The 25777-nt window shown below is 40.2% G+C and overlaps 1 protein-coding gene across 1 annotated transcript in view; it reads left to right on the top strand.

Annotated features, from left to right (window-relative positions):
* NRAP (nebulin related anchoring protein) overlaps nt 1–25777 on the top strand; it is a 75189-nt gene continuing 49412 nt past the window's right edge. Inside the window, exons 1-14 of the mRNA XM_031651917.1 lie at nt 1–255; nt 619–713; nt 1303–1390; nt 6448–6552; nt 10198–10302; nt 11297–11401; nt 12433–12537; nt 13807–13914; nt 14210–14314; nt 17278–17382; nt 18376–18492; nt 21260–21364; nt 22830–22937; nt 24037–24141. Of these exons, the coding sequence (XP_031507777.1) occupies nt 184–255; nt 619–713; nt 1303–1390; nt 6448–6552; nt 10198–10302; nt 11297–11401; nt 12433–12537; nt 13807–13914; nt 14210–14314; nt 17278–17382; nt 18376–18492; nt 21260–21364; nt 22830–22937; nt 24037–24141 (1428 nt within the window). The 5' untranslated portion in view covers nt 1–183. The remainder of the gene's footprint in view (nt 256–618; nt 714–1302; nt 1391–6447; nt 6553–10197; nt 10303–11296; nt 11402–12432; nt 12538–13806; nt 13915–14209; nt 14315–17277; nt 17383–18375; nt 18493–21259; nt 21365–22829; nt 22938–24036; nt 24142–25777) is intronic.

Consider the following 25777-nt stretch of genomic DNA (forward strand, 5'->3'; position numbering starts at 1 on the left):
CCATCCAACTGCTGACTTCAAACTAGAAGGTCAGCAAAGGAAAGTGGAAGTTGGACTCTGAACGATCGAGGCGCCCACAGGAATTTTAGAGACGTCGGATTTTGAAGGCTTGAACTAGACTGGGGGTTCTCCTTGCATTTCTTGCCTGTTGCCTATCTTTGTCTTCTCCCTTCCGGCTTCGAGATGAATGTGCAGGCTTGCTCTAGGTGTGGGTATGGGGTTTATCCTGCTGAGAAGATCAGCTGTATAGATCAGGTCAGTAGACATTTCTTGGCTTTTGTGAATAATAACAAACACAGGAAATTGACCTTCTCACATATGGACATAGGTAAATATGGAAATTTAATTTTCAGTTAAATTTTTTTGAACCACAAGAAAAAGTTGTATTTTCCCACCTTTATTTAGTTCTACCCATTTCTATTTCTTCTATGTTGTCTCGAAAAGAAAAAGTTATCCATTTATTTAACTGTGAGTGTTGTTATAGCTGTGTGTGTGGTTTTTAATTTTTTTAAATCACCATTTTATCCTCGAAGTTCATTTTTGTACCCTAAAATATATAAGAACCTTGAGTCTGGGGGAGAAAAGGTAATTGCTAAATCTTCTCTGTATGATTTCTAGATATGGCATAAAGCCTGTTTTCACTGTGAAGTTTGCAAGATGATGCTGTCTGTTAATAACTTTGTGAGTCACCAGAAAAAGCCGTACTGTCACGCGTAAGTGTTTGATGTCCCCACCACTACCTCTTGAGTTTTATTTGTTTTTCAACAAGGAGCCAACTAAATGTTCAAATCATATACCCCGGGGTTAAATCCAAGAAATATCTTCCCCAAAGTGTTCACTTGTATCCTGTCATTAAAAAGACCTAAGGTGGGATTTTATGCAATGGACACAAAATTTCAAATTTCTTCCAAGTAAAAGATCAAATATATCCACTATAACCTCGTGTCAAATGATTAAATATTGTGCAGAAAAATATAATGGCCATAAATATGCATATAGAGCTTTGAAGTATTTTCTTTTAAATAATTTCAGAATCCTTTTTTACTTTCTTTAGGAAGTTTTCAAGTGATCATTTCCAGTTAGATTTAGGCTTTCAGTTGTATATGTTGATTTTATTTGATTTGCTTTTTTTTTTTCTGTAAGATGCATTGCCTGGAAAATCATGAACTTAATTTTTAAGTTGTATATTTATTGATTTTTTAAAAAAATAACTGTTATTATTTAAAAATAATCTTAAGAATAGTCCCTCCATCATTTGGATAAAGTACATTTCTAATTTTGATTTATACCTATTTGTTGTAGCCATAACCCTAAGAACAACACTTTCACCAGTGTCTATCACACTCCATTAAATCTAAATGTGAGGACATTTCCAGAGGCCATCAGTGGGGTAAGTTATTTAATTTTCAGTGGGACAGAGGGTATGGAGAATGGTTGGTTACTGGGTAGAAACATACAATTAGATAGAAGGAATATGTTCTAGCCAGGCACGGTGGCTCACACCTGTAATCCCAAGACTTTGAGAGGCCAAAGCAGGCAGGTGGTTTGAGCTTAGGGGTTAGAGATTGGCCTGGGCAACATTAGTGAGACCCTGTCTTTATTTCTTAGAAAATTAAATAAATAAAAGAAGGAATATGTTGTAATGCCTTTTAGCAGAGTAGGGTGATCACAATTAACAACAATGTATCATATAATTCAAAATAGCTGGAATAGAAATAATACTTGAGGCGAAACACCCTAAATACTCTCACTTGATCATTACACATTCTAATACGTAACAAAATATTACATGTACTCCATAAATATGTGCAAATATTATATATCCATTAACAATGCTTAGGCACTTGTAAAGTTTTTAAGTGTCTCTGTCTGCATGTGAAGCTGCCCATTTCCTCCACATACACATGTAAAGTGCATTTGAGTAACAAATGTGACTGTTTGTTCTCCCACAATATTAGGGGCCAATATACAGGATAATGTAGATAGAATAATTGAGGTCCTTGATTTCAGTATAATCTTTGTGTCTTGACCAGCTCAAGACTGTTTCATAAAATGATGACAGTTTATAGAGTAGGCTCTGCACACACTAGAGGCTTACTACATAAAACAATGCTTACATAGTTGGAACATATTACGAGGATCTTGACTTTTCCCTGTGACATTCTGGTACGTAAAATCAAAACCTTTAGTTTCACCCTCAAGTCTCTCTGAATTCAGTCATTACTTAGGATTATTGACAGCCTGTTTTCCCCTTGGGGTGGGAATAGGTCAAAGATGTTTTCCTTTGGAAAGGAAGTTTAGTTTAGGAGGTGTGGAGTTGAGATGGGGAGGTAAACATGGAGGCCACACTGCCAAATCCAACCTCTTGAAAATCTAATAGTGGAGTTTTGTCAAATAACCAGCTATCGACGTAACTCTTGCACCTACTAAAATGATGAATCATTGAGCTTCTATAACCCATGCCCACACGAGGTTGCTCTGTGGGATGAAGTTTTAGTGGCTTTCTAAAATTAGAAAATTACCCATGAGGTGAAAGGTTCTCTAGTAATCCCTCTTTACCCAAGATTCCCTTCCTAATGTTGCTCCACCTCATACTGACTCCCTTCCTTGCCCAACTGTCCTCCTCCCAAGAAACTGTATATGAGATAGAGGTAGTGGTCTTGCTGTGTGGCTGTCTACACATGCTGCCAAGATACCTTATTTTCACTAAATGCTTAGAACTAATTGTGAGTTTATTATTTCTTTTATTTAACAAGCTTATATAGCATTTACTGTAGAAGCACTTAATTCATTTAACATACATCGCAACCCAATGAAGTTGATACTACTATTATCCCATTTTACGATGAGGAAACGGAGGCTTAAATTGTTGCTCAGATATCATTGCTTCCTGGGGATTCACAAGTCTTAAGAATTCACAAGCAATCCTAGGTTACTGAGAAGCCTAATTCTTTCAGGACTTTGTTTTCATCTCTTGGTGTCTGAGGGCAGCTACATGAAATTATAGTAAATATTGTATATAGCTCTTACTTAAACAGAGTGCTAAACACTCTGATAAGTTATTTATATTATCTCATGTGTTCTTGACAAGAGCCTTCTGTAATATTATCATGTTATAGTTGAGGAAACTGAGGCTCAGAAAGGTTAAATAACCTGCCTAGTTTACCCAGCTGGTTGGGCACAAATCCAGATCTGTTTAACTTTAGAATATTTGTTAGTGGCTCACTTTCATATATACCCAGAGGGTGGTAAACTCTCTAGAAGACAAAAAGCACTTGTTCATGTTTTCAAATATCCAGATGTTTCTGCAGTTGTGTAGCGAGGATTTGACAGATAAAATATGAGGAGATGCACTTTACATCAGAATACTGTTTGCATTTATTACACTGTCTACAGAAAGATCCATAATGTCTGTATTTTCCCTCTAACTGAGCCACAGCGGGCACATCTCCACCTAATAATTACACAACAGGTTGCACACTATTTTCCTTTTTTTGAAGTGGGAGTGGACTCACTTTATTTTAACTGTGTATGACAGGCCCGACCTGGAGCAAGGCTAGGATTGTTGCTGGTTCTATTTCCAGCCACAGACAGTGATGTGAGCTTCCCAGGAGGCCTGTGTGTGTGTATTTGTTTGTGTCTATGTGACAGTGTATATGTGTGTATATACATGTGTGTGTGCATATGTGTGTATGTAGGTGTGAATGTGTATGCACACACATCTATATGTGTGTATGTGATGTGTATGCATGTGTATGTGTGTGCACATGTTCATGTGTATTGTATGCATGTATTTGGTGTGTATGTATATATGTGTGTGTATGTATATGTATATGCATGTGGGATATGTATATGTGTATGTGGTATGTATATATGTGTATATAGTGAGTGTATATATGTGTGTATGGTGTTTATGTATGTATGTATGTATATATGTGTGTATGGTGTTTATGTACGTATGTGTGTATATATGTGTATATGGTGTGTGTGTGTGTGTGTATGTGTGTGTGTTGTCTGCTGAGATCACTTTCTCCTTCTTGCCCACCAGGGACAAAGTAAAATGGACAACCATGTCCCTTACAGGGCCCAGCTCTTACAACTGCCCGAGGGTGTGCTATGAATTACCTTTCACCTCCTTGTGATCTCTGAGAGACTTTGACAATTGAATAAAAAACAAATTCATTGTGCAAGTGCTAAAATCAAAAAAGGAAAGAGAGTTTTCAGTGACAGTGATGAAGGAGAAAAGCAAAGATTTTAAGCTGGCATTCAAAGCCGATTTGCAGTGTTTTGTTCCTAAATGTCACCCTTTGAAAAATAAATAAATATTTGCAAAGATAGCATTTCCTGTTTGGTAGGTGTGAATGGAATTTTTAGAAAAATAAAACATCTAGGCTTTTTTTCTATTCAGAGAATGAAATGTAGCCCTTCATGCTTCCTTACCCCACTGGTAAGATTTATGGCATTTTTTCCTCTTTCTATTTCCTCGATGTAATCATGAATCTCAAGAAAGGTCCCTGGAGGAGGCAAACCCTCCCCAGTGGTAGATTTGCACTGGGGAAGGAGGACAGCAAATATAACTTTCTAGAAGTGGACAGAATATCTATTTTGGCCATTTGTTTCTGATTACTAAAGTACATTGTTCTCAAGGAGGGCAGTTTCCCCCAACCCCTACCTGGGGGACATTTGTTACTGTCTGGGGACATATTGATTGTCGCGACTGGTGTTGGTGGGGTATTATTGCATCTGGTGGGTAGAGACCTAGGATGCTGCTAAACATCTTGCCATGCTTGAGGCAGTCCTCCACAACAAATAATTAACTGGCCCAAAAATATTGGTAGTGTTATTTGTAGGTAAACAAACAAACAAGCAAAAAAAGCCCACTTTAAGTTTATGTAACGTTCATTTGTTTCTTAAAAATACAAGGAAAAAGCATGTAAAGATCTCTCAATGTATATATTTAAAATATACACATCAAGAGCATTAAGCAGTAGGAACCGTGGAGAGTCAATGTCAGAAGATGCCCTTGATAGGGAACAATAATTCTTTGGGTTTAAACTTTTCTCTGAGCTTATTTTCTCATTATGTTTAAAATTAAGAATTTAAACTTCAGCTTGTGAAAATTGCAGATTTCTTTCGTTCTTTCTTTCTCTTTCTTTCTTTCTTTTTTTTTTTTTTTCCGGGATCTCATTTTTTTGCCCAGGCTGGCGTGTAGTGGCATGATGTCGGCTCACTGCAACCTCTGCCTCCTGGGTTCAAGTGATTCTCATATCTCAGCCTCCTGAGTAGTTGGGACTACAGGCGTGTGGCACCATGCTCAGCTAATTTTTTCTATTTTTAGTAGGGATGGGGTTTCACTGTGTTGGCTAAGCAGGTCTCGAACTCCTGGCCTCAAGTGATCTGCCTGCCTCGGCCTCACAAAGTGCTGGGATTACAGGTGTGAGGTACTGCGCCTGGCCAAAATTGCAGATTTCTGGGCCCCGCCTCCTACCTAATAAATTTTGATATCTTAGTTTGGACCTAAGACCTTCTGATTTTTTTTCTTTTATAGTTAGTTCTTTTTACATTTAAGAAATCTTTGTCTATCTCAAGGTTATGAAGATGTTACTGAGAGGTCAGTTTCCCCCAATTAATCTATACATTCAAGGCAGTCCCATTCAAAATCCTGGTGTTTTTCTGTGGAAATGGACAGACTGATTCTGAAACGAATATAAAAACACAAAGCTCCAAAAATAGCCAAGAAACCAAAGAACAAAATTGAAGGACTCACCAGATTTCAAGACTTATTCTATAAAAGCAGACTTACTCTATTAACTCAGCATAGAATTGGCACAAGAAGAGAGAAATAGACCAGTGGACTCCAATACAAGGTCCAGAAATAGGGCTGCATGTATATGGTCACTTGAATTACGAGAAAGGCATCACTGCAATTTACCATAGCAAGAATGATTTTTCAATAAACAGTACTGTAGTAATTATATAGAAAAAAATGAACCTTGACCGTTATCTATACATAAAAATTAACTCAAAGTTTATTAAAAATCAGGGTGTTAAAGGTAAAATTGTGAGACACACAAAATTGCGGAGCCAGCATTTTAACAAGCTCCCTGGGTGATGATTACACGACTAAAATTAAGAACCACTACTCTAATGCCCAATGTTTTCTCAGGTTACTCTAATTTGTATTGTGTGTAGGTTTATAAAGACTTTATCTCGGTCACTTTAATTGCACTGCTCTAAAGAGCTTTGCACACAGCAGGTGTTCTATATGTGCCTCCTGGTTGGTGGTGCAGATGAAACCACAGGGAGACTGACAGCGCAGTGTGCCTTGTAGCTTAGTGCTTTGCAGTTGAGACTGAGCAGAATCCTCCAATTTTAGCTAGGAATTGTTTGTCTATTTTTTTTCTCTTTTCTGATGGAAACATCACTGACGACATCTTCCTTGTGCAGATCCATGACCAAGAAGATGGTGAACAGTTTAAATCAGTTTTTCACTGGGACATGAAATCCAAGGATAAGGAAGGTGCACCTAACAGGCAGCCCCTGGCAAATGAGGTGAGAGAAAAGTGATAAGTGGGTTTGGAAAAAGAAAGAATGACATACTATGTCAATTGAATGTATTATTATTATTACTTCTAGAGAAAATCAAGTAGGTTTCCTTTCATCCAGTTTGTAATTCCTACTGTCTATGGAAGACCTCAATCAGCGTGTCCTGACATCACCTGAACTCTATCTGCCCCAGACCAGGTTCACTGTCTTCCCCTTCCAGCCACTATATTTCTATCACCCAGGTTTGAAACGAAGACTACCCTTTCTTTCTCCAACACTTACTCAGCTCCACCCCTTTCTCTCCACTCTCCCAGTTCTGATCACGTCATTTCCTGCCTAGACCTTTACGAGGCTTCCCGAGACGGCTCCTTTCCCTCGTCTGGGCTGTCCTCTCTCCAGCCTCTCTCCACCCTTCCCGGGTATCCCTGACTTACTCTTCCCCCCTCCCCGTCTGTTGACAGACTCATCATTTCAGAATTCCTTAGCCATTTATTTTATTTACACACATAATATATGCATAAGAATTTGCATTATTCTCACTGTAAAAAAAAAAAATCCAAACAGTACAAAGGTAACCCTTTATCCACCACCTCCAATTCCAGTTTTCTCTGTAGAAGTACCCGCTTTCATCAACCTTGTGGGTAGCATCCTTCCAGACTTTTCTCTCTTGATTTGCAAATAAAACTATCTATATCTGTCTTTCTAGAGTTTACTTTTGGACATGTTTACTACCATTTATTGAAGGATCTTGAATGAGTTATTTAACCATTCTTTACTTCAACTTTCTCATCTGTAAGGTGAACTTCAAACACTTCCTAACATAATGATATTGTGATGATCAAAAGATCTTGGAACAGTGGTAGGCACAATAAATATCAGCTAGTATTATTTGTTATTGAAAATTATATACGTATATATGTTATATAAACCAAAAGTATCTGAGACAGGTCTCAATCCATGTAGAAAGTTTATTTTGCCAAGGTTAAGGATACGCCCACGACACAGCCTCAGGAGGTCCTGACAACCTGTGCCAGAGGTGGTCAGAGTACAGCTTGCTTTTATACATTTTAGGAAGACATGAGACATCAATCAGTACATGTGAGGTGTACATTGATTCTATCTGGAAAGGCAGGACAACTCGAAGTGGGGGCTTTCAGGTTGTAGGTAGATTTGAAGTTTTCTGATTGGCAGTTGGTTGAAAGAGTTATTAACTAAAGACCTGAAATCAATAGAAAGAAATGTCTGGATTACAATAAGGGATTGTGGAGACCAAAGTTTTATCATGCAGATGAAGCCTCCAAGTAGCAGGCTTCAGAGATAATAGAATGTAAATATTTCTTATCAGACGTAAAGTCTGTGTTGGTGTTAATACTAGGCTTTTCCTGAATTCCAAAATGGAGGCGGGTATAATGAGACATGTTCGACCTCCCCCTTCCCATCATGGCCTAAACCAGTTTTGCAGGTTAACTTTGGAATGTCCTTGGCTGAGAGGAGAGGTCTGTTCTGATGGGTAGGGGGCTTAGAATTTCATTTTTTGTTTACGGTATATTAAATGTATACTTTTTTCATGAAACAATATACATTGTTGTGAAGTAGTTTTCACTCAACAAATATCTTGGAAATATTTCTATATCAGCATCCTTTTAAGCCATCGTGAATGGGTGGATCATAGGTGCACCATTAAAAATGAATGTAAAAGGCTGGGTGCCATGGCTCACACCTGTAATCCCAGCACTTTGGGAGGCCGAGGTGGGTGGATCACCTGAGGTCAGGAGTTCGAGACCAGCCTGGCCAACATGGCAAAACCTCGTCTCTACTAAAAATACAAAAATTAGCCAGACATGGTGGTATGTGCCTGTAATCCCAGCTACTCAGGAGGCTGAGGCAGGAGAATTGCTTGAACCTGGGAGGCAAAGGTTGCAGTAAGCTGAGATAGTGCCACTACACTCCATCCTGGGTGACAGAGCAAGCCTCTGTCTCAACAAAAAAAAAAAAAAAGAAAAAAGAATGGATGTACAATACCATACTATCCTATTGATAGACAGGATTACAGGATTATTCAAAAAAATTTTTTCTATTGCAAAGTTGCAATGAACACTCTTGTTCAAGACCTCTTTTGTACACAAATGAGTTTTTTTCTAGGCTAGCTAATGAAAAAACAAAGTTGCTAGATCAAAGGGTATGTCCCTTTTAAATTTTAATGGCAGCTCAAATTGCATTCTAAAATAGCTGTAGATTTTATATTCCCAAAGGCAGTTTGTGAGAATGCCTGTTTCCCCACATTCTAACGAGCACTTGGTATTGTCAGATAAGTGTTTGGACAATCTGCATCTTGTTTCAATTTAGATGTCCCTGATTGCTAGTCAGGTTGAGTGTAATTTCACATATGAATAATCTGTCTTTCCAGATCTCCAAAGGCTGGCTCTACCCAACCTGTCCAACTTGCCCCCCTCCAGCCCACCTGACTCCCCATCTCTTTCCCTCAGGTCCAGTCAAACCCAGCTCCTCATGGTCCTAAGTACTGAGCCCATCACTGCCTTCATGCTTTTATTCATGGCAGCCCACATTCCTGGAATTTATTCAACAAATAATTATTGAGTCTATGAGTTGCTACATACTGTTCCAAGCTTTTGGGATGCATTAGTGAACCAAACACAAAAATCCCTGCCCTCGGCCGGGCGCGGTGGCTCAAGCCTGTAATCCCAGCACTTTGGGAGGCCGAGACGGGCGGATCACGAGGTCAGGAGATCGAGACCATCCTGGCTAACACGGTGAAACCCCGTCTCTACTAAAAAATAAAAAAAAAAAAATTAGCCGGGCGAGGTGGCGGGCGCCTGTAGTCCCAGCTACTCGGGAGGCTGAGGCAGGAGAATGGAATGAACCCGGGAGGCGGAGCTTGCAGTGAGCCGAGATCGCGCCACTGCACTCCAGCCTGGGCGACAAAGCGAGACTCCGTCTCAAAAAAAAAAAAAAAAAAAATCCCTGCCCTCATGGAACTGACCTTCTAGAGTGGATGCCATTTTTTCTCCCTTGGCCTCTGCTAATTGCCCTCAGCCCTGGAGGTACAGCTCAAATTCTATCTTCCTGTGCCAAATGGGACCCATCTCTTACAGACTGCTTTTTAAAGATTCTTATTGTACTTATCACTCAGACAATACACTTAAACCATAACTGTTTTCTAATTGCTATTTGTTTCATGTTAGTTTTATCTCCCAAGGTGGTAGGTCATGAGTATCTTAAAAGAGAAACTTTGCCTTTCCTTTTTTTTTTTTTTCCTTTTCTTTCCATTGTCAGTTGTCAAGTAACAGGTAGTAGGTTTTTGACATTTGTCTGAATAATGTTGATTAATCTCAGATTACCTGACCGCAGTGATTTCCCCTCCTCCTCACCCAATCCTGATGCAATGGTGTGCAAGAAAATGCTGTTATATTCCAAATTTTCCTGTGACATAGTGGTTCTCAGAAAGTTCAATTATTTAGAAACTTAGGTCATTTTCTAGCCTGAAATAAATGAACATTTCAGTTAGCTAAGACCCAGGATTTACCAATAGGAGTTTATAATGTTTAAGAATATCTTCTTTTGACAATGTATGTAAGTGTTACTGGGAGTCTGGGACATGTGTTTGTATCCCTTCGTGTGCTTCCTTTGTAGGGAGCCTATTGGACTGGATATAGGGAAGGGAATGCTTGGTGCCCAGGAGCTCTGCCAGACCCTGAAATTGTAAGGATGGTTGAGGCTCGAAAGTCTCTTGGTGAGGTAAGCACCCTAGAAATTGCTTTAGGAATTAGTTTAGCAATTACTTAGCAATTAGTTTGACTGTTCCTTGACTTTTACAATTGTGGTAGACAGAATGATGCTATCATCCCCAAAGACACCCATGTCCTAATCTCTGGAACCAGGAGGGTCAGAGTCAGAGGAAAGGTGATGCAGTGACAGAAGCAGAGGCCAAAGCCATGTAGGGCAGGAACTAGAAATGTGGGAGCCTCTAGAAGCTGGAAAAGGCAGATAAACAGATTATCCTCTAGAACCTCCAGAAGGAATCATCCCTGATGGCCCATTTTAAAGTACTGACCTCCAGAATCGTAAGAGATCTTAGCAGGCTTTCACATAGGGAAGACAATTTTAGCCTGAATTGTGGAAATCCTCAACCATTTGCACAGGTTACACTCTAGGTAACTAGATCCCTCCTAGTTACCTCTAGGTACACTTACCCTTTGAAGAATCTACTTTGGAAAACACTGTTAGTCCTCATGACTTTTCCTTTAGAAAATGGAAAGAAAACGCTAGAAACACAAATGCTAAGGTGTTAAGTCTCATTAGGAAAACTAATCATCAGAGATATTCAGAAAGTCAGAAGGAAAGAATCAGAGACATTTTACTTCCAATACTGTAGGAAGTTACAGGAAAGTCTTGCTAGCAGACGAGTTACAGGAAAGTCACCCACATATTAATTAATGGCTGTGTTACCTACAGGCCTTAGAGTCAAAGGGCAGCCCTTGAGTTGTGCTAGGTCCCCATATTTTGATATGAACATTGAAGAGGAGCCCCTTTGACATGGGAAATATGAGTTCTTCAGTGCTGATGGTTTTATTCAAATTGCCAATTATAAGCCATATTTAAATTTATTACAGGTGATTGAAATATTTCCGAAGCACTTTATAAATCTAGTTTCATTGGTTTTATTGCAGTTTTCTTAGCTGTCATTCAATATCATCTCAGTTCTCATGCTGATATTGGTTCTGACCAACAGGAATATACAGAAGACTATGAGCAGCCCAGTGGCAAGGGGAGCTTTCCAGCCATGATCACACCTGCTTATCAAAGGGCCAAGAAAGCCAACCAGTTGGCCAGCCAAGTGAGTGTCTGGGTGCTTTTTCACCATTGATTATGCTAATTTTTGTCGTTAAAGAACCCCCATGGTTTAGGGAAAAAACAATAAAAGAGTGCTTTGGGGAGGTAGGTACCACAGGTGTCATATTACAGAGAAAACTGTGTTCTTGCCTTTTCCCTGTCAAGTATTCTCTGTGCAGTGATTGGACCATATCTATAAAATACAGAGAAGACTGTGTAGTTCACCCAAAGCCTGGACCACATGATTTCTTGAGTTTGCTTTAGCATTGAAGATATTTTTTATTTTTATATTTTTTATTTTTATTTTTTGTGAGAAGGCGTCTTGCTCTGTCGCCAGCTGGAGTGCAGTGGCACAATCTCGGCTCACTGCAACCTCCGCCTCCTGGGTTCAAGTGATTCTCCTGCCTCAGTCTCCTGAGTAGCTGGACTACAGGTGCCCACCACCACACCCAGCTAATTTTTGTATTTTTAGTAGCAATGGGGTTTCACCATGTTGGCCAGGGCAACAATGGTGACCTTGTGATCTACCCGCCTCAGCCTCCCAAAGTGCTGGGATTACAGGCGTGAGCCACCACGCCCAGCCGAAGACACTAATTTTTAACCAGGTGTCAGGTCCACCAGAAGAGCAGCAAAGTTTATTTGTTAAAAGCTCAGATTTTGGAGCCAGAATGCTGAAATTTGAATCCTGGCTCTATCCCTTAGTGCTAAGTGACCATAGACAAATTACTTAATTTCTCTCTTCCTTGGCTTCTCATTTGTAAAGTGAGAAAAACATTGGTCCTGCCAAATGTGATTGTTATGGAGATTAAGCAAGTTAATATTTGTTGGAGTGTGGCAATCCCTGGCACACTCCTGGACTTAGCACATTGGCATAGATACTTTTTGAGGAGAAGCCCATGAAACAAGCCACAGAAGACTTGCCACAGGTTTGCGTTGAGTGTAGCCTGATGGTGCAGCTTTAGGAGAGCCACAGGGAGAGGTCATTGCAGAGGCTGTGAGGTGGGTGCACCCTTGACTCTACTGTCTTCTCATCAGGTGGAATATAAGAGAGGGCATGATGAACGCATCTCCAGGTTCTCCACGGTGGCGGATACTCCTGAGCTGCTACGGAGCAAGGCTGTGGCACAGCTTCAAAGTGATGTAAGAAAGGAGGGAGGCCAGTCCATCACTGATGGACATTTGGGTTGATTCCTCGTCTTTGCTCTTGTGAATAGTGCTGCAGTGAACATACACGTGCATGTATCTTTATAATAGAATGATAAAAAGGAACAAGATCATGTCCTTTGCAAGGACATGGATGGAGCTGGAGGCCATGATCCTCAGCAGACCAATACAAGAACAGAAAACCAAACACCCCATGTTCTCACTTATAAGTGGGAGCTGAGCAATGAGAACACATGGACACAGGGAGGGGAACAACACACACTAGGGCCCATGGTGGGGAGCTGGCGGGAGGGAGAGCATCAGGATAAATAGCTAATGCATGCCGGGCTTAATACCTAGGTGATGAGCTGATAGGTACAGCAAACCACCATGGCACACATTTACCTATGTAACAAACCTGCACATCCTGCGCATATATTCTGGAACTTAAATTAAATTTAAAAAAGAGAAAGAGAAATGAGGGAGGCCAAGATGCAGTGGTTTGCACGTAAGATCCCTCTTTCTTTCCTTGCTTGGAGGTGGAGGGAGGGAGAATGTAGCAGACATTCTAGTCCTGCATGGGTACACAAGAAGAAATTCCTGAGGTCAAGAATGGTTGGGTTTAATAAGTCAGTTAGCAGAGACCTCGCAAAAACACTTCTTTAAAGAGAAAACTTTAGATTGGATTAACACCAAATTGGATGTATCTGAGTAATCTGAGAGAAATCTCTCTTGCCACTACAAATCAGAGAACATAATTTCTAAATAACTTTTACCACTTGCATTTACATAACCCAGATGTTCCATAGCATAATAAAATCAAGAACTTAGTGTTGTTCTGAATGGGATATTGAAGCAGAAATCCAGCTTCTGCTTAATACGTGGTTTCCTCTTGCCTTAGCCTCGATCTGGGGTTGAGAAGACTCTTGTGTCTCCCAAACGTGGCTGACAACTCCTTGAGGGCTGAAGACTTATTCCTCTGCCCAGGCCCAGTGCCTGGCCTGCACCAGGTGCTTAGCAAGCACGTGTTGAATTCCACATTGGGTGTCTCCATGTGCCAGGCACGGTGCTGGGTACTGGGAATAAGAAGGTGAATAAGATGCACATGGCCCATCAAACAGTAAGCCAATTATATGCCGTATGAGCTATGACAGGAGATGGGCAGGATGTCATGGAACCCTTAGCAGAGCATCTCACTAAGATCATCTGATAAACAGTGGGATTGGGGCATGTGATTCACATTTTTTTTTTTTTTCCCCATTTCAGGTGAGATACACAGAGGACTATGAAGAACAAAGAGGGAAAGGCAGTTTCCCCGCGATGATCACACCCGCCTATCAGATAGCCAAAAGAGCCAATGAGCTGGCAAGTGATGTAAGTTTCCTTGACAATGTGGTCATGTTAGGGAGAAAAAGGAATGTGAACCTGGGCCTGGGGAGTCCAACTTCCTGTCGACTTTTGCATTTACCCTGAAGCCAGGGAGTAGTTTTCTTTCACAGTTTTAAGTCAATTTTACCATGACAATGACCTGGCACTTTTATGTCTGAGACATACCTACTCCCTAGATCCAAGCAGAAAAAGAATATTCCATTAAGACATTCACTTTTACTCTTTTGGCTCCTGTGTATGGGAGTCAAATTCACCGAGTTTGTCCTTTGCCTTCAAACAGGTGAGGTACCATCAACAATATCAAAAAGAAATGAGGGGAATGGCTGGTCCAGTCATTGGAGCTGAGGGCATGTTGACAAGGGAATGTGCAGACCAATATGGCCAGGTATGTGATAAAATGATCTCCTGCCCTGCTCTTTTCCATGTTTGGCCCCTTCTAGGTTGTGATATAGCTATGACCATTTAATCAGGGGTGGGGCTGTCGTTTAATTTACCTTATTTATAAAAGGTAGATTTTCCAAGATAGAAAGTAGTGGACAAACAGCTGTACAGGGCTCAACTTGACCCACTTAGGAAAACAGATTGAGGCACCTTTTTTTAAATAAACAAATGACTTATACCAATATGGTGGCTTGGCCAAGAAGAAAGCATTCTTATCTGTCCATTGAAGAACAGTCCCAAGGACTAAGATCAGCTAAGCTTAGCTGGTCTCTATCATAAGCAACATAGAGATCAAAATGCATCTTGAAAAATATTGAGCGTTTCACTGAGTAGTGGGGCTCATTTTCTTAGAAAGTGAATTTGTTATCTAGATTGGTAGATAAATCAGTATGCCAGAGAATGCAAACCCTTTTTCCAATTTCACTTCTCAGATGAACTATGTCTTGACAGGGAGTAAAAAAAAAGATTAAGATGATAATCACAAGCTAATTATTCTTTGCACATCCCTCTCTCTTTTCTGGTACTAGCCAGGTGTTGTAGGGTAGAAAGGAAGCATTATTTTTCACAGTTGCAAGTGAAGAACATTGGAAGAACACGAGTGTGTATTGGAAGAATACATTCTATGGGTTCAAGTGATTTTTTTTCATAATTGGACAGTTGTTTGAATTATTTGGCAGTAAGTACACTCTCTACAACATATATGATTTAGAAGACCACAATGAATTTGTTTCTGTTCTTTAGAAAAACACATTGCCGTAGTTAGGCATATGCTCATATGAGTCTTAGGATGTGTTTGAAGGTTGGTTGGGACTCCTTTGAAAATGTCTGCCAGAGCAGAAATGCTTGGTTTTGAATTTAAAAGGCCATTTAATCAAATTCTCTAAGTTAATTAAATAGTCTTTTAGTGCTTTAAACCAGTGAAAAATGGTTTTACTCATTTCGTATTTTAAATATATTGTTTGGAAAGCTCAGGACAACTTTTAAAAATCAGCTTTTAAAAAAAATATCTGGCTTCTATATTTGGCAAAAAATATTTTGTCCTGTATTTGGTCAATCCTATCTACCAGTAGCTATAAGACACATGTATCATTTCATATGTGTATCTAGACATGACTGTAGGTACAGATGGAATGTAACTTTTTAGTATCATAGCTGGTTCTTGATTAGTAGGAGGCTTTGATTGAAGTTTTCAGTCCTGAAAATAACAAATGCAAGAATCAAAATGGGTGTTGTTTGATAGCACTGTCAGCAGCTGTTGAGAGGACTCAGTCTAGTATGGCATTTCACTGTTGTGATTTAGCATGACTCGCCAGGGCGTGAGGAGGAGGGAGCAAGAGAGAAGCCAGCAGGCAGATAACTATAAATATCTGTAGTGCCTTAAATGCCAACCAATTCATTCTTTTTAACAAGTAACTAGACTTGTTAAAAGGATTATACCATGTAATCAACAGGAATAGGTGTCTTGAAAAAAGATTAACACTTACAACATACATATATACATATATATACACACACACACACACTGAGCGAGAAACTGGAGTAAAGTTACAAACACAGAACTATAGAGCAGAATGGGCAAAGCCATAGAGCATATTACCAAAGAATTTGAGAACCTTTAAAAAAAACGTATTGCTTATTATATTTGGCCAGAATATTCTGGCAGCCAGGCAAAAAGGAGAACTCAGGCTAAATGGTTTTCATTGTTGGATAACGGGGAGCCTGGATTTTCTAATCTGACCCAACTATTTTATTTTAGAAAATGTGTGTGCCACAGTCCAAGCCCTGGTGCTGGAGCTGGGCAGGCCCCTGGCTTGGAGGAGGCCACAGAGAGATGGAGTCATGAGCCTAATGGGGGAACCACATGGGCTGTTCCAGATTTGTGCGAAAAGTACAGTGAAAACACAGAGGACTCTGCCTTGGGCAGGTCCAGGGGTGAGGGAGGACTGAGGGACTTCTACAAGGAGAACGTTGTCTCTAAGCTGAGTCTTAAAGTACATCTGGCTGCCAGGGAGGGGTTATCCGTCATGTGATGACAGCGTCATGAAAGAGAAGGTTTTCCTTTCTGGGAGTAGATGGTTGGTGTGGGGAAGAAAAAAGAAAGGATTAAGACAAAGATTGTAATCCTTAGTCTGAAATATACAGTTAGTCCCATTTCAGATAATCTTATGGTAATTCGAAGTTTTTCCTCCCAAATTACAAAAATTATATAATACTCCTTTTCTGGTTACATGACACATACCACTGGGGGAGGCAGTACCACTGGAGGAGATAGTACCACCAGGGGAGACAGTACCACCGGGGGAGACAGTACCACTGGGGGAGACAGTACCGCCGGGGGATGCAGTACCACAGTACCACCGGGGGAGACAGTACCACCGGGGGAGACAGTACCACCAGGGGAGACAGTACCACTGGGGGAGACAGTACCACCGGGGGAGACAGTACTGCCAGGGGATGCAGTACCACCGAGGGAGACAGTACCACCGGGGGAGACAGTACCACCGGCAGAGGTCTCTACATAGATCTGCCACTGGGCATGAGTAAGGTAGTGTTTGAGACCTGCTGGAAGACAAAGGACTTCCCTGGTTGTCAGTTAAAAAATGAATATTCCATAACATGTAGGCCTGGGAGAGTGGTAGAGTGTCTGATTTATCCAGTGGAAATAATGATGATCATCATTATATCAGTTGCCATTATTTAGTGCTGACTGTGTGCTGGGTACCAGTAAGTGGTCCTGACTCCAGGGTCTGCCGTCTTAAAAGGAATGTTTAAACCACCACATGGACATCACTGGAACCCAAGGTGGATGAACCTCTGTGATAATAGGCTCTGTGAGTGGCCATTGCTGAACCCCGCACATCTGGGGAGGAAAGCATTACTCACTGAAGTTTTTGACCCACCCAGCAGGGTTACCTGGAGGAGTACGAGGAGCACAGGGGAAAGGGCAGCTTCCCGGCTATGATCACTCCAGCATATCAGAACGCCAAGAAAGCCCACGAACTCGCTAGTGACGTAAGTACCATGTAGCTGTGACCGCAGAGCCACAGAGGCAGAGAAGTGAGACTTTGAAGGCTGTGCTTACTGAAACCTCCACACAGATACATTTATTACAGCTGAGCCAAAGTAGAATGTTAGCCCTCAACTCCCATCCAAATTTATGAAGATTGCTTTGGCCCCATTTGTCTGCTTCCAAGGAGATGCACATGGACAACAAGTATAGCTCGCTTGAGACCATTTGAAGCAAGTACAGAGGCTGGCCAGCCAGAGTGGGGTATTAGGAGAGTTTTGCCAAATGGCCCAATTAGAAATTGAGTAATTTAGGGGAAGAATTGATTAAAATAAGTCATATGATTATCAAACTGGGTGTAACCCGGTGATGAAATGATTTTTATTGGCAGAATGTTAGCCTGCTGGCAGTCCTTGAAAGGCAGGCTATAATTAAACTTGGAAAAGTGACATGCTCACTGCAGATCTTAACATGCCAACTGTAACTTGGTCTCATCAGAACCTAGCATTCATTTCACACCCCTTACCATTTTCTTTTTCTTTCCTTTTCCTTCACTCTCTTTCCTTTCCTTTACCAAAGAACTATTCACCTATTACCCATTGACCCATAACAGCACCATCTTTCCCTGAGGAAGGAAGTTAAAAGACATTACTCTGCTCCTCATTAGCAGGGAAATGATGTTTAAACCAAGGGCAGAATGGGTTTGGACTGACAACTTTTGTTATGATTATTTTAAGACTTTATTTATTTTTTTCCATGCAGAATTAGAGTATAAAGTGTAAAAAGTGTGAAAAGGGCCAGGAAAATTTTAATAACAAAAAAGGACAAAGTAGTTTATAGATTTAATGAAGAGAAAAGACCATGTGAATATTTTTTTTTCCTTCAGAAAATTGTATGAAGTAAATGTTGACATTAAGTCCAGGATAACTTTGGAGTAATTCCTCTCCCGGAGCATGGAAACATCAACTCCAGCCCTGTTTTGTGTGTTTTTATTTCAGATAAAATACAGGCAGGACTTCAATAGGATGAAAGGTGCCGCACATTATCACTCGCTTCCAGCTCAAGACAACTTGGTTCTCAAACGGGCTCAGAGCGTAAACAAACTCGTGAGTGAGGTGAGTGTGGGGGAAGAGCCACACGCATGAGCATCACCTTTTTTATCTCCTACAGTCAATGAATGAAGTGACCCTATAATAAAAAGCTCTGGCTAAAAGTGTGACACCAGCCAGGTGTGGTAACTAATGCCTGTAATCCCAGCACTTTGGGAGGCAGAGGCAGGCAGATCACCTGAGGTCGGGAGTTCGAGATCAGCCTGACCAACATGGAGAAACCCCGTCTCTACTAAAAATACAAAATTAGCTCAAATTAGCTGGGCGTGGTGGTGCATGACTGTAATCCCAGCTACTAAGGAGGCTGAGGCAGGAGAATTGCTTGAACTTGGGAGGCGGAGGTCACAGTGAGCCGAGATAGTGCCATTGCACTCTAGCCTTGGCAACAAAAGTGAAACTCCATTTGAAAAAAAAATGGTGACACCACCTATTCTGCCCATTGGTTACCGGTTTCCAAGAACAGATACGTGGTAAAATGCAATTTACAAGACAGCCTAGAATCAAACCAATTACATCTTTCTCTGATGGGTCAGAAGTTACTGCCTAGATCCTCGCAGGGCTGTCAATATTCAAAAGTGCCAGGCAACGGGCTTCTAGTTGCCAGAAAGAATACTGGAGGATCCATCTTTTAAAACAAATCAAACATCTGAAAGAGTGTTTCAAACGTCAAACCCCTCTCATTCTCTTATTATTGAAGTCTGAGTTCCGAGAAGCCGTGTGTTCCGTGTGAATTTCCCTTACCTTACATGCTACGCTGGCTGCCAGAGGGGTGTGTTTGGTTTGGCTTGCCCACAGCTTAAGACGTTTTTATTGTGAGGACTGTTTGGCAAGGAAATATCCCCTCTAGATCCTCATATCCTTCTCACGCCCTAGTGTGTCCTTCATGGCATTTTCCCTCATTTGCATTTCTTATCTGGACTCTTGAAGGCATTTGACTTGGCAGCCTCTGGCTACGGGAACAATTATGGCGATTCAAAGCACTCACGTAACAAGTTATCTGCAACTCACAAACAGATATGCAAATATCCAAAAATACTTTCCGTCTCTAACCTCTAAAAGCCAGTCCTTTACCCTAACCTGTTAGCTAACCCGTGGTCCTCTAACTTGGGGCTGCTCCGAGTCACCAGGAGTGATATTTTCCTAAGCCTCATCAGAAGCCTCAGATACTTTGAAGTGATAGATGGCTGCTGAGACTTTGGAATCTGCATTTTAAACAAATGTTCCAGATGATTCTCGTGCTCTAGACCAGAGGTCATCACACTACAGCCTCAGTGACAAATCCAGCCCACAGCCTGCTTTTTTAAATAAAGTTTTATTGGAACACAGTCACATGACATTTGTTTCTGATTATCTGTGACTGCTTTGGAGCTACAAGGACAGAGTTGAGTATAACAATTGACAAAGAATATGTGGCCTGCCAAACCTAAAATATTTACTGTCTGGTCATTTATAGAAAAAGTTTGCTGGCCTTTTGCTGTCACTCACAGAACACTAGATCTAGATAGGACCTCTTCCACCATTAGGCTCTCACTTTGTCATACGCCTGGAAAAATAAAGTGTCTAATTCTGGGTGGTAGAGACAGAACTGGATCCATACCACTGGGAGTGCACTTCTACCACCCGGGAATAACACCGTTAACATTTTGGCCTTTTTTTTTTTTTTTGAGAGGGAGTTTCACTCTTGCTGCCCAGGCTGGAGTGCAATGGCGCGATCTCGGCTCACCGCAACCTCCGCCTCCCACGTCAAGCGATTCTTCTTCCTCAGTCTCTAGAGTAGCTGGAATTACAGGTGCCCACCACCATGCCCAGCTAACTTATTGTATTTTTAGTAGAGACAGGGTTTCACCATGCTGGCCAGGCTGGTCTTGACCTCCCATTTTGGTATTTTTCTATATGAATATACTGTAATTGAACAGATGAATATAAAAATATATTTATGGTATTAGAATTAGACATACCCCCACCATATAGTTTTGTAAGATATGATAACAAACTGAGGGGTATTTCCTTTGGTAAAGAAGTTGCAAGGGAACCTTCCATTTCTTTACGTCCTTATGTTTAGTCAGTAAGACAAACCAGCCATCTATTGCAGGTAGTTGGCCTTCACTGCCTCATGCTAATTACCTGAGGTGACTTGGAGTCTATTTTATTAATGTAGCCTCACATCCTACATCCAGGCACCCAGGAGAGCTCAAATAGCCAACTGATTTTAAATTACAAGACGCGCTGCATCTGAGTGGTCTCATTTATTATACTCCTTGTAAAGTAACTTTCCTGGTTGAATTGCACTGAAGTATACCTATAAAGATGTGCATACATCATAAATGTATAGTGGGAAGGATTTCCTTAAGTGGGACACATCTGTGTGACTAGCAATCAGATCAAGAAACAGAACATGACCAGACATCCTCCTAAGACGTTTCCATTATAGGAAATATGATTTATCCCCCTAATACATTTTCCCTCAAGAGTAACTACCTACCTGAGTTGTAAAACCAGTTTTGCCATTTTCTGAGTTATGAAATCTTATAGTATTTGTTCTTGAAAGCGACTATATACTTTTAATTTTCTGAATGAAACCAATTATTTACTATTTATTATGATTTGTTTTTATCAAGGGAACTATGTCCTGCTAACTTAGCATATTCTATGCTTGATATGTTAAAATCTTGGGTTGAAAGTTTTCTAAAAATATCCTAGTCAAGTCCTGAGACATTTTCAAGAGTGACTTTGGATTTGGTTCTATTGTGTGTCTGGTGTTTTGATTTCCAAGGTGGAGTATAAGAAGGATCTGGAAAGTAGTAGAGGTCACAGTATCAACTACTGTGAAACACCTCAATTCAGGAACGTGAGCAAGATCTCAAAATTTACCAGTGATGTGAGTTGTTAACACTAAGCTTTTGTTTGGGCACTTTTGGTGAGCTTAGTTTTTAGGTCTCCTAAGAGGGACAGTCTATGGGAATGGATCTATGTGTCTTGGAGAAGCATGGCCTTTTAGGCATAAATGCCTGGGTTTTAGTTAAGATTGCCTGCTGGGATTGGTCCTCATAGTGTTCAATTCTGTCACATCCCTGATCTTGACCCTGAGTCTTCTGGGCAGGACCTGTCCTCTCCGTCCCCTTGCTTCCTTGTGTGCAGCACAGTGCCTGGGTCCTAGTGATGAATGCTGGTGAGGGGGCCTGGCTGAGCATGTGACATCCCCTCTCAGTGTGACTTTGTGCTTCTGAGTTAATATCACCTCATTTTACCCTCAGAGTCGCCTGGAGAGCCAGATGTTATTTCCCTGCCTTACAGATGAGCAGATATGTACTAGAGGGGCATTCGCAAATTTGGAGATTCTCAGAGCAGGTCTAAAGATGTATCTTCATGGACATCAAAGACCTGTACTAGATAGTATGTTTTACTTTTGCTTAGTTGCACATAATAGTAGAATTTAAAATTGCAAGGGACTGTGTAAGGTGCAGTGAGGAATTTATTTTGCATAAATGTAGTGGTTTAAGAGCCAACATACCTGATTTCACGGTTATTAATAGTGAAGTGGCCAATTTTGGGCAGTTGTTTAAGCTCCCTGAGCCACTCTGCCCAACTCTAAAATGGGGATGATAATAGTTCCTTCCCCCTCATAGAGTACTTGTAAAGATTAACTCAGATAAGTAGAATCGTGTCTGATATATAGTCATAAGTAGTGTTCTGTTTAAATACTTGTAGTACCTAGAAATGCAATGGCCTCCCAGGTTAGGTGATTTTAATACCCCAAATTTCCTATTTATGACCTCTCGTCATCCTGTTTTGGTCTTCTTTTTATTTGGTAAGTGGCATTTGGCACATGGCACATAACATTATTATTTCACATGGTCACACTAGTGACCAATTTTTACATCACAGAATTTGGCAAAGCTCAGGTTTTGTCCTTCATATATTTAGAAATGGAGGTAATGGCATGCAGTGATTTGTACCAGCCTCAGCATGAGGCTTTGCATGTGACGCCCGCATAGTCAGCGCCTGCCACCGTCTCATGGTAAATTTTCACATTGGAAAAATCTGGTAAATTTAAAACTAAAAATGTAAAAATGAACACAGAAAGTCAGGTCCGTTTTGTGCTGTTTATGCTCATCAGATCCCATGTTTCCTTGTCTTCCTGTCTTACTCCAACTTCTTGTGGGTTGAAATTTACGTTATTAAAAAAAAAGTTTGCCTTATTTTTTATTCTGTGATACACTGACTATTTAAATGGCTTATATTTAATCATTTATGCTTTGGATTTAACGCATTAAGATGAGTAGTCTATCTTCAACTACTTGCGAAGGGAATGCTTTGGTTGAAAACTTTGTGTTTCTATGTAGAATAAATATAAAGAAAACTACCAGAACCACATGAGAGGCCGCTATGAAGGAGTTGGTATGGACAGACGCACTCTGCATGCTATGAAAGTTGGCAGCCTGGCAAGCAACGTGAGTCCTTTTATGCAAGGGCCTGTAGGGATGGAGTGGGGCGGGGCATGAAGAATTCAGCCAATTCTTTTAAAATTTCCCTTAAAAAAAAAAAAATCTATCTTCTATTTTAAAGACTGTGTAAAGACTAACCCAAAACAGCTTCTAAATGTTAGTGGATACAACCAAGGCTAGGTAAAATTCCTGAAAATTTTCAAAGGCTACAAAGTATTTATCTTAGATTTCTCTAATTTGAAGAGTACTTCAATCTATTATAATGAATCCAGTGTGGTTAACACTTTCAATTTCTGAGAGAGAAAGAGAAATGAATAATTATGATTCTTATTCCAAATTCCCCAGGGTTCCAAAGCTTTTGTGATTTATTTGGAGTTGGTTGGTTGGTAAGCTGGTTTGTTCCTTCATTCATTTTTTTGATCGTTGTATTCATTGAAAACCTGCTGTGGCCTGGCACTGGTCAAGGTAGTGGGATAACAGGGTAGATCAGGTCCTTGTTTTCCCCTGTAGCATATAATCTGTTAATCTCTCTTTGGCTTTGTCAATCCAGTTTATAGGTTTACAAATGCTAGGTTGTAAATCTTGGAGGTAAAAGACACTTAAAGGAAACTGATTTCATTATTGAAACATACGAATGTTGGATTTTCTCTGCTTAAGAATGTCAATTTGATCTTTAGAAAAAAAAATTAAATACTCTAAAGACTCTTGACCTTTCCATCTATTTTCTCAGGATTAGCCAAGGAGCTCTTCCATTGTCTATCCATGTGCACATGCCTCTTTTCATATAAGTACCGCGCGCTAACCGATTGTGCCACTGAAGCACCGCAAAAGCTTCTTTTCAACAAAAATGACAAACAGCTTCATAATTAATAATAAATATAAAATAAATGTACTACAGATGGAAGTTAACTAATTTTGAATTAATTAAGAGGAGTTTAGATTAATTAAAGACAAAAGTATGAACTAACTTAATTTTCCTTGGAGGTGATGAAACTGAATTCATTTGTTTCTGGGTATTTAAAAAATATTTCTTATGGCATTCAAACAAAGCCAAAAGAAAGTAGAAGCTGATTTCTACATTCTTGTTCTTTTCTTCGTGTTTTAGGTTGCCTACAAAGCTGATTATAAACACGATATTGTCGACTACAACTACCCAGCCACTCTCACGCCTTCCTATCAAACAACGATGAAATTGGTGCCCTTGAAAGATGTGAGTTCCTTTCCAACAGCTCTTTCTGCTTCGTCACTTGTCACTTCCTTCCTGAGGAGTGATGTGTAGGCAGCAAGATGGAAAGAAACATGATACAACAGTTCATAGGAGGGTGAAGGGATTGAAGAAAGGGAAATCCTTTTCCATTTTCCGCTAGGAAGTTCATTTATGCATCCTTGCACACTCTTAGATTTTCAGTGTGAACTAGGGACAACTCTAGTTTTGTCTTGAAAATAACCTGAGGTTCAGTTTTTCCTCTTAGAATTCAGTGAGCTTTGTCTGCTGGGCACATTTCAAATGCTTATTCCTTAGCAAGGATAACTTTTTTCTTTCTTTGAAAAAAGGTTTGACACGTAGTATGTTAAGGACTGAAGGAAGTAAAATAAAATGTATATATATGAGTTGAGAGGAAGTGGTAATATTGACTCCATTTTTCCTCAGGAGCACATGGGAAAGTATATGTATCCCTTAATTATTACAGCAGTGATTTTATTTATGGTTTGGCTTGTTCCAAGCAAAATGTGTACAATTAATTAAATTTCTTGTTTTCTGATTACAAGAATTTTACTATATGTTTATTATAGAAAATTTAGAAAATACAGAAAAGTACAAAGAAAAAGATAAAAGTCACCTACTAACTTAAAAAGTACTTCAAGGGGCTTATAAGTAAGGTTGTATTGTGGTTGCCAGTGAAAGTTATCTCCAATCAATCAATCAATAATTGAACAAATAATTCAACGTGTATTTATGAATGTCAAGTGCTACTTTCCTTTACTTTCTTTTGGGATCAGTACAAGTTTAGAAGTTGATTGAGGTTTTGCTACTGGTAGATAAGTCTTTGAATCTCTCTCTCTCTCTTGCTCAGAGTTGGGGCAGTAGGATTCAGTTGGGTATCTCCAGTGTCCAACCCAGTGCCCAGATATCAAAGCGCAATCATTGGCAAATTATATTTATTGAATGAAAGGGGCTTTTCTAATGTGTAATAAAACAGGAGGTAGGAAGCAGAGGAATTGATCAGGGGCCTAAACTTTGCTTCTCTTTTTCTCAGGAAGTTTGGTTGGATTGACTTGACTTACTCATTTTACAAAGTTAAACTTGACCGCTACTAAAGCTGCATTTATTTATCTATTTATTTATTTTTTGGCTGTATACATTACCTGGGAAACTTGCAGACCAAGGGCACCTTATTAAAATTTGAAGATGTGCTTTTGCAGTAGGATTCCAGATATCACGTCTAATAAGTAGCACAAAGAATGAAAGATGTACTCCCGTTATGACATGACCTGCTACTACATTTATCTAGATAAGACTCAGAGTCAAACCAGGCACCTGGAAGCCCACCCAGGAAAGTCTGATGCAAACTTAAACCAGACTGAATTAGAAATATTAATTGAGTTTAGAGGTGAGTTCTAAACTGGCAGCCCATGAACCACATTCATGCTACAGAAGTGCTTTGTTTGGCTACACAGTGGGTTTGTTGTTGTTGTTGTTGTTGTTGTTTTAATTGAACCAACATGTGGAATTTCTGAGGTCAGACAAAAACTAACATGCTCACCTTTTCTTGAAAACTCTGAGACATTCTGCCCCAGATCCTGCAAGGCAGCAATTGGCTGGGACTGGGTGGTGGCTGCTCGCT

Source organism: Papio anubis, chromosome 11 (genome assembly GCF_008728515.1).
Source record: "Papio anubis isolate 15944 chromosome 11, Panubis1.0, whole genome shotgun sequence".
NCBI classification, from domain to species: Eukaryota; Metazoa; Chordata; class Mammalia; order Primates; family Cercopithecidae; genus Papio; species Papio anubis.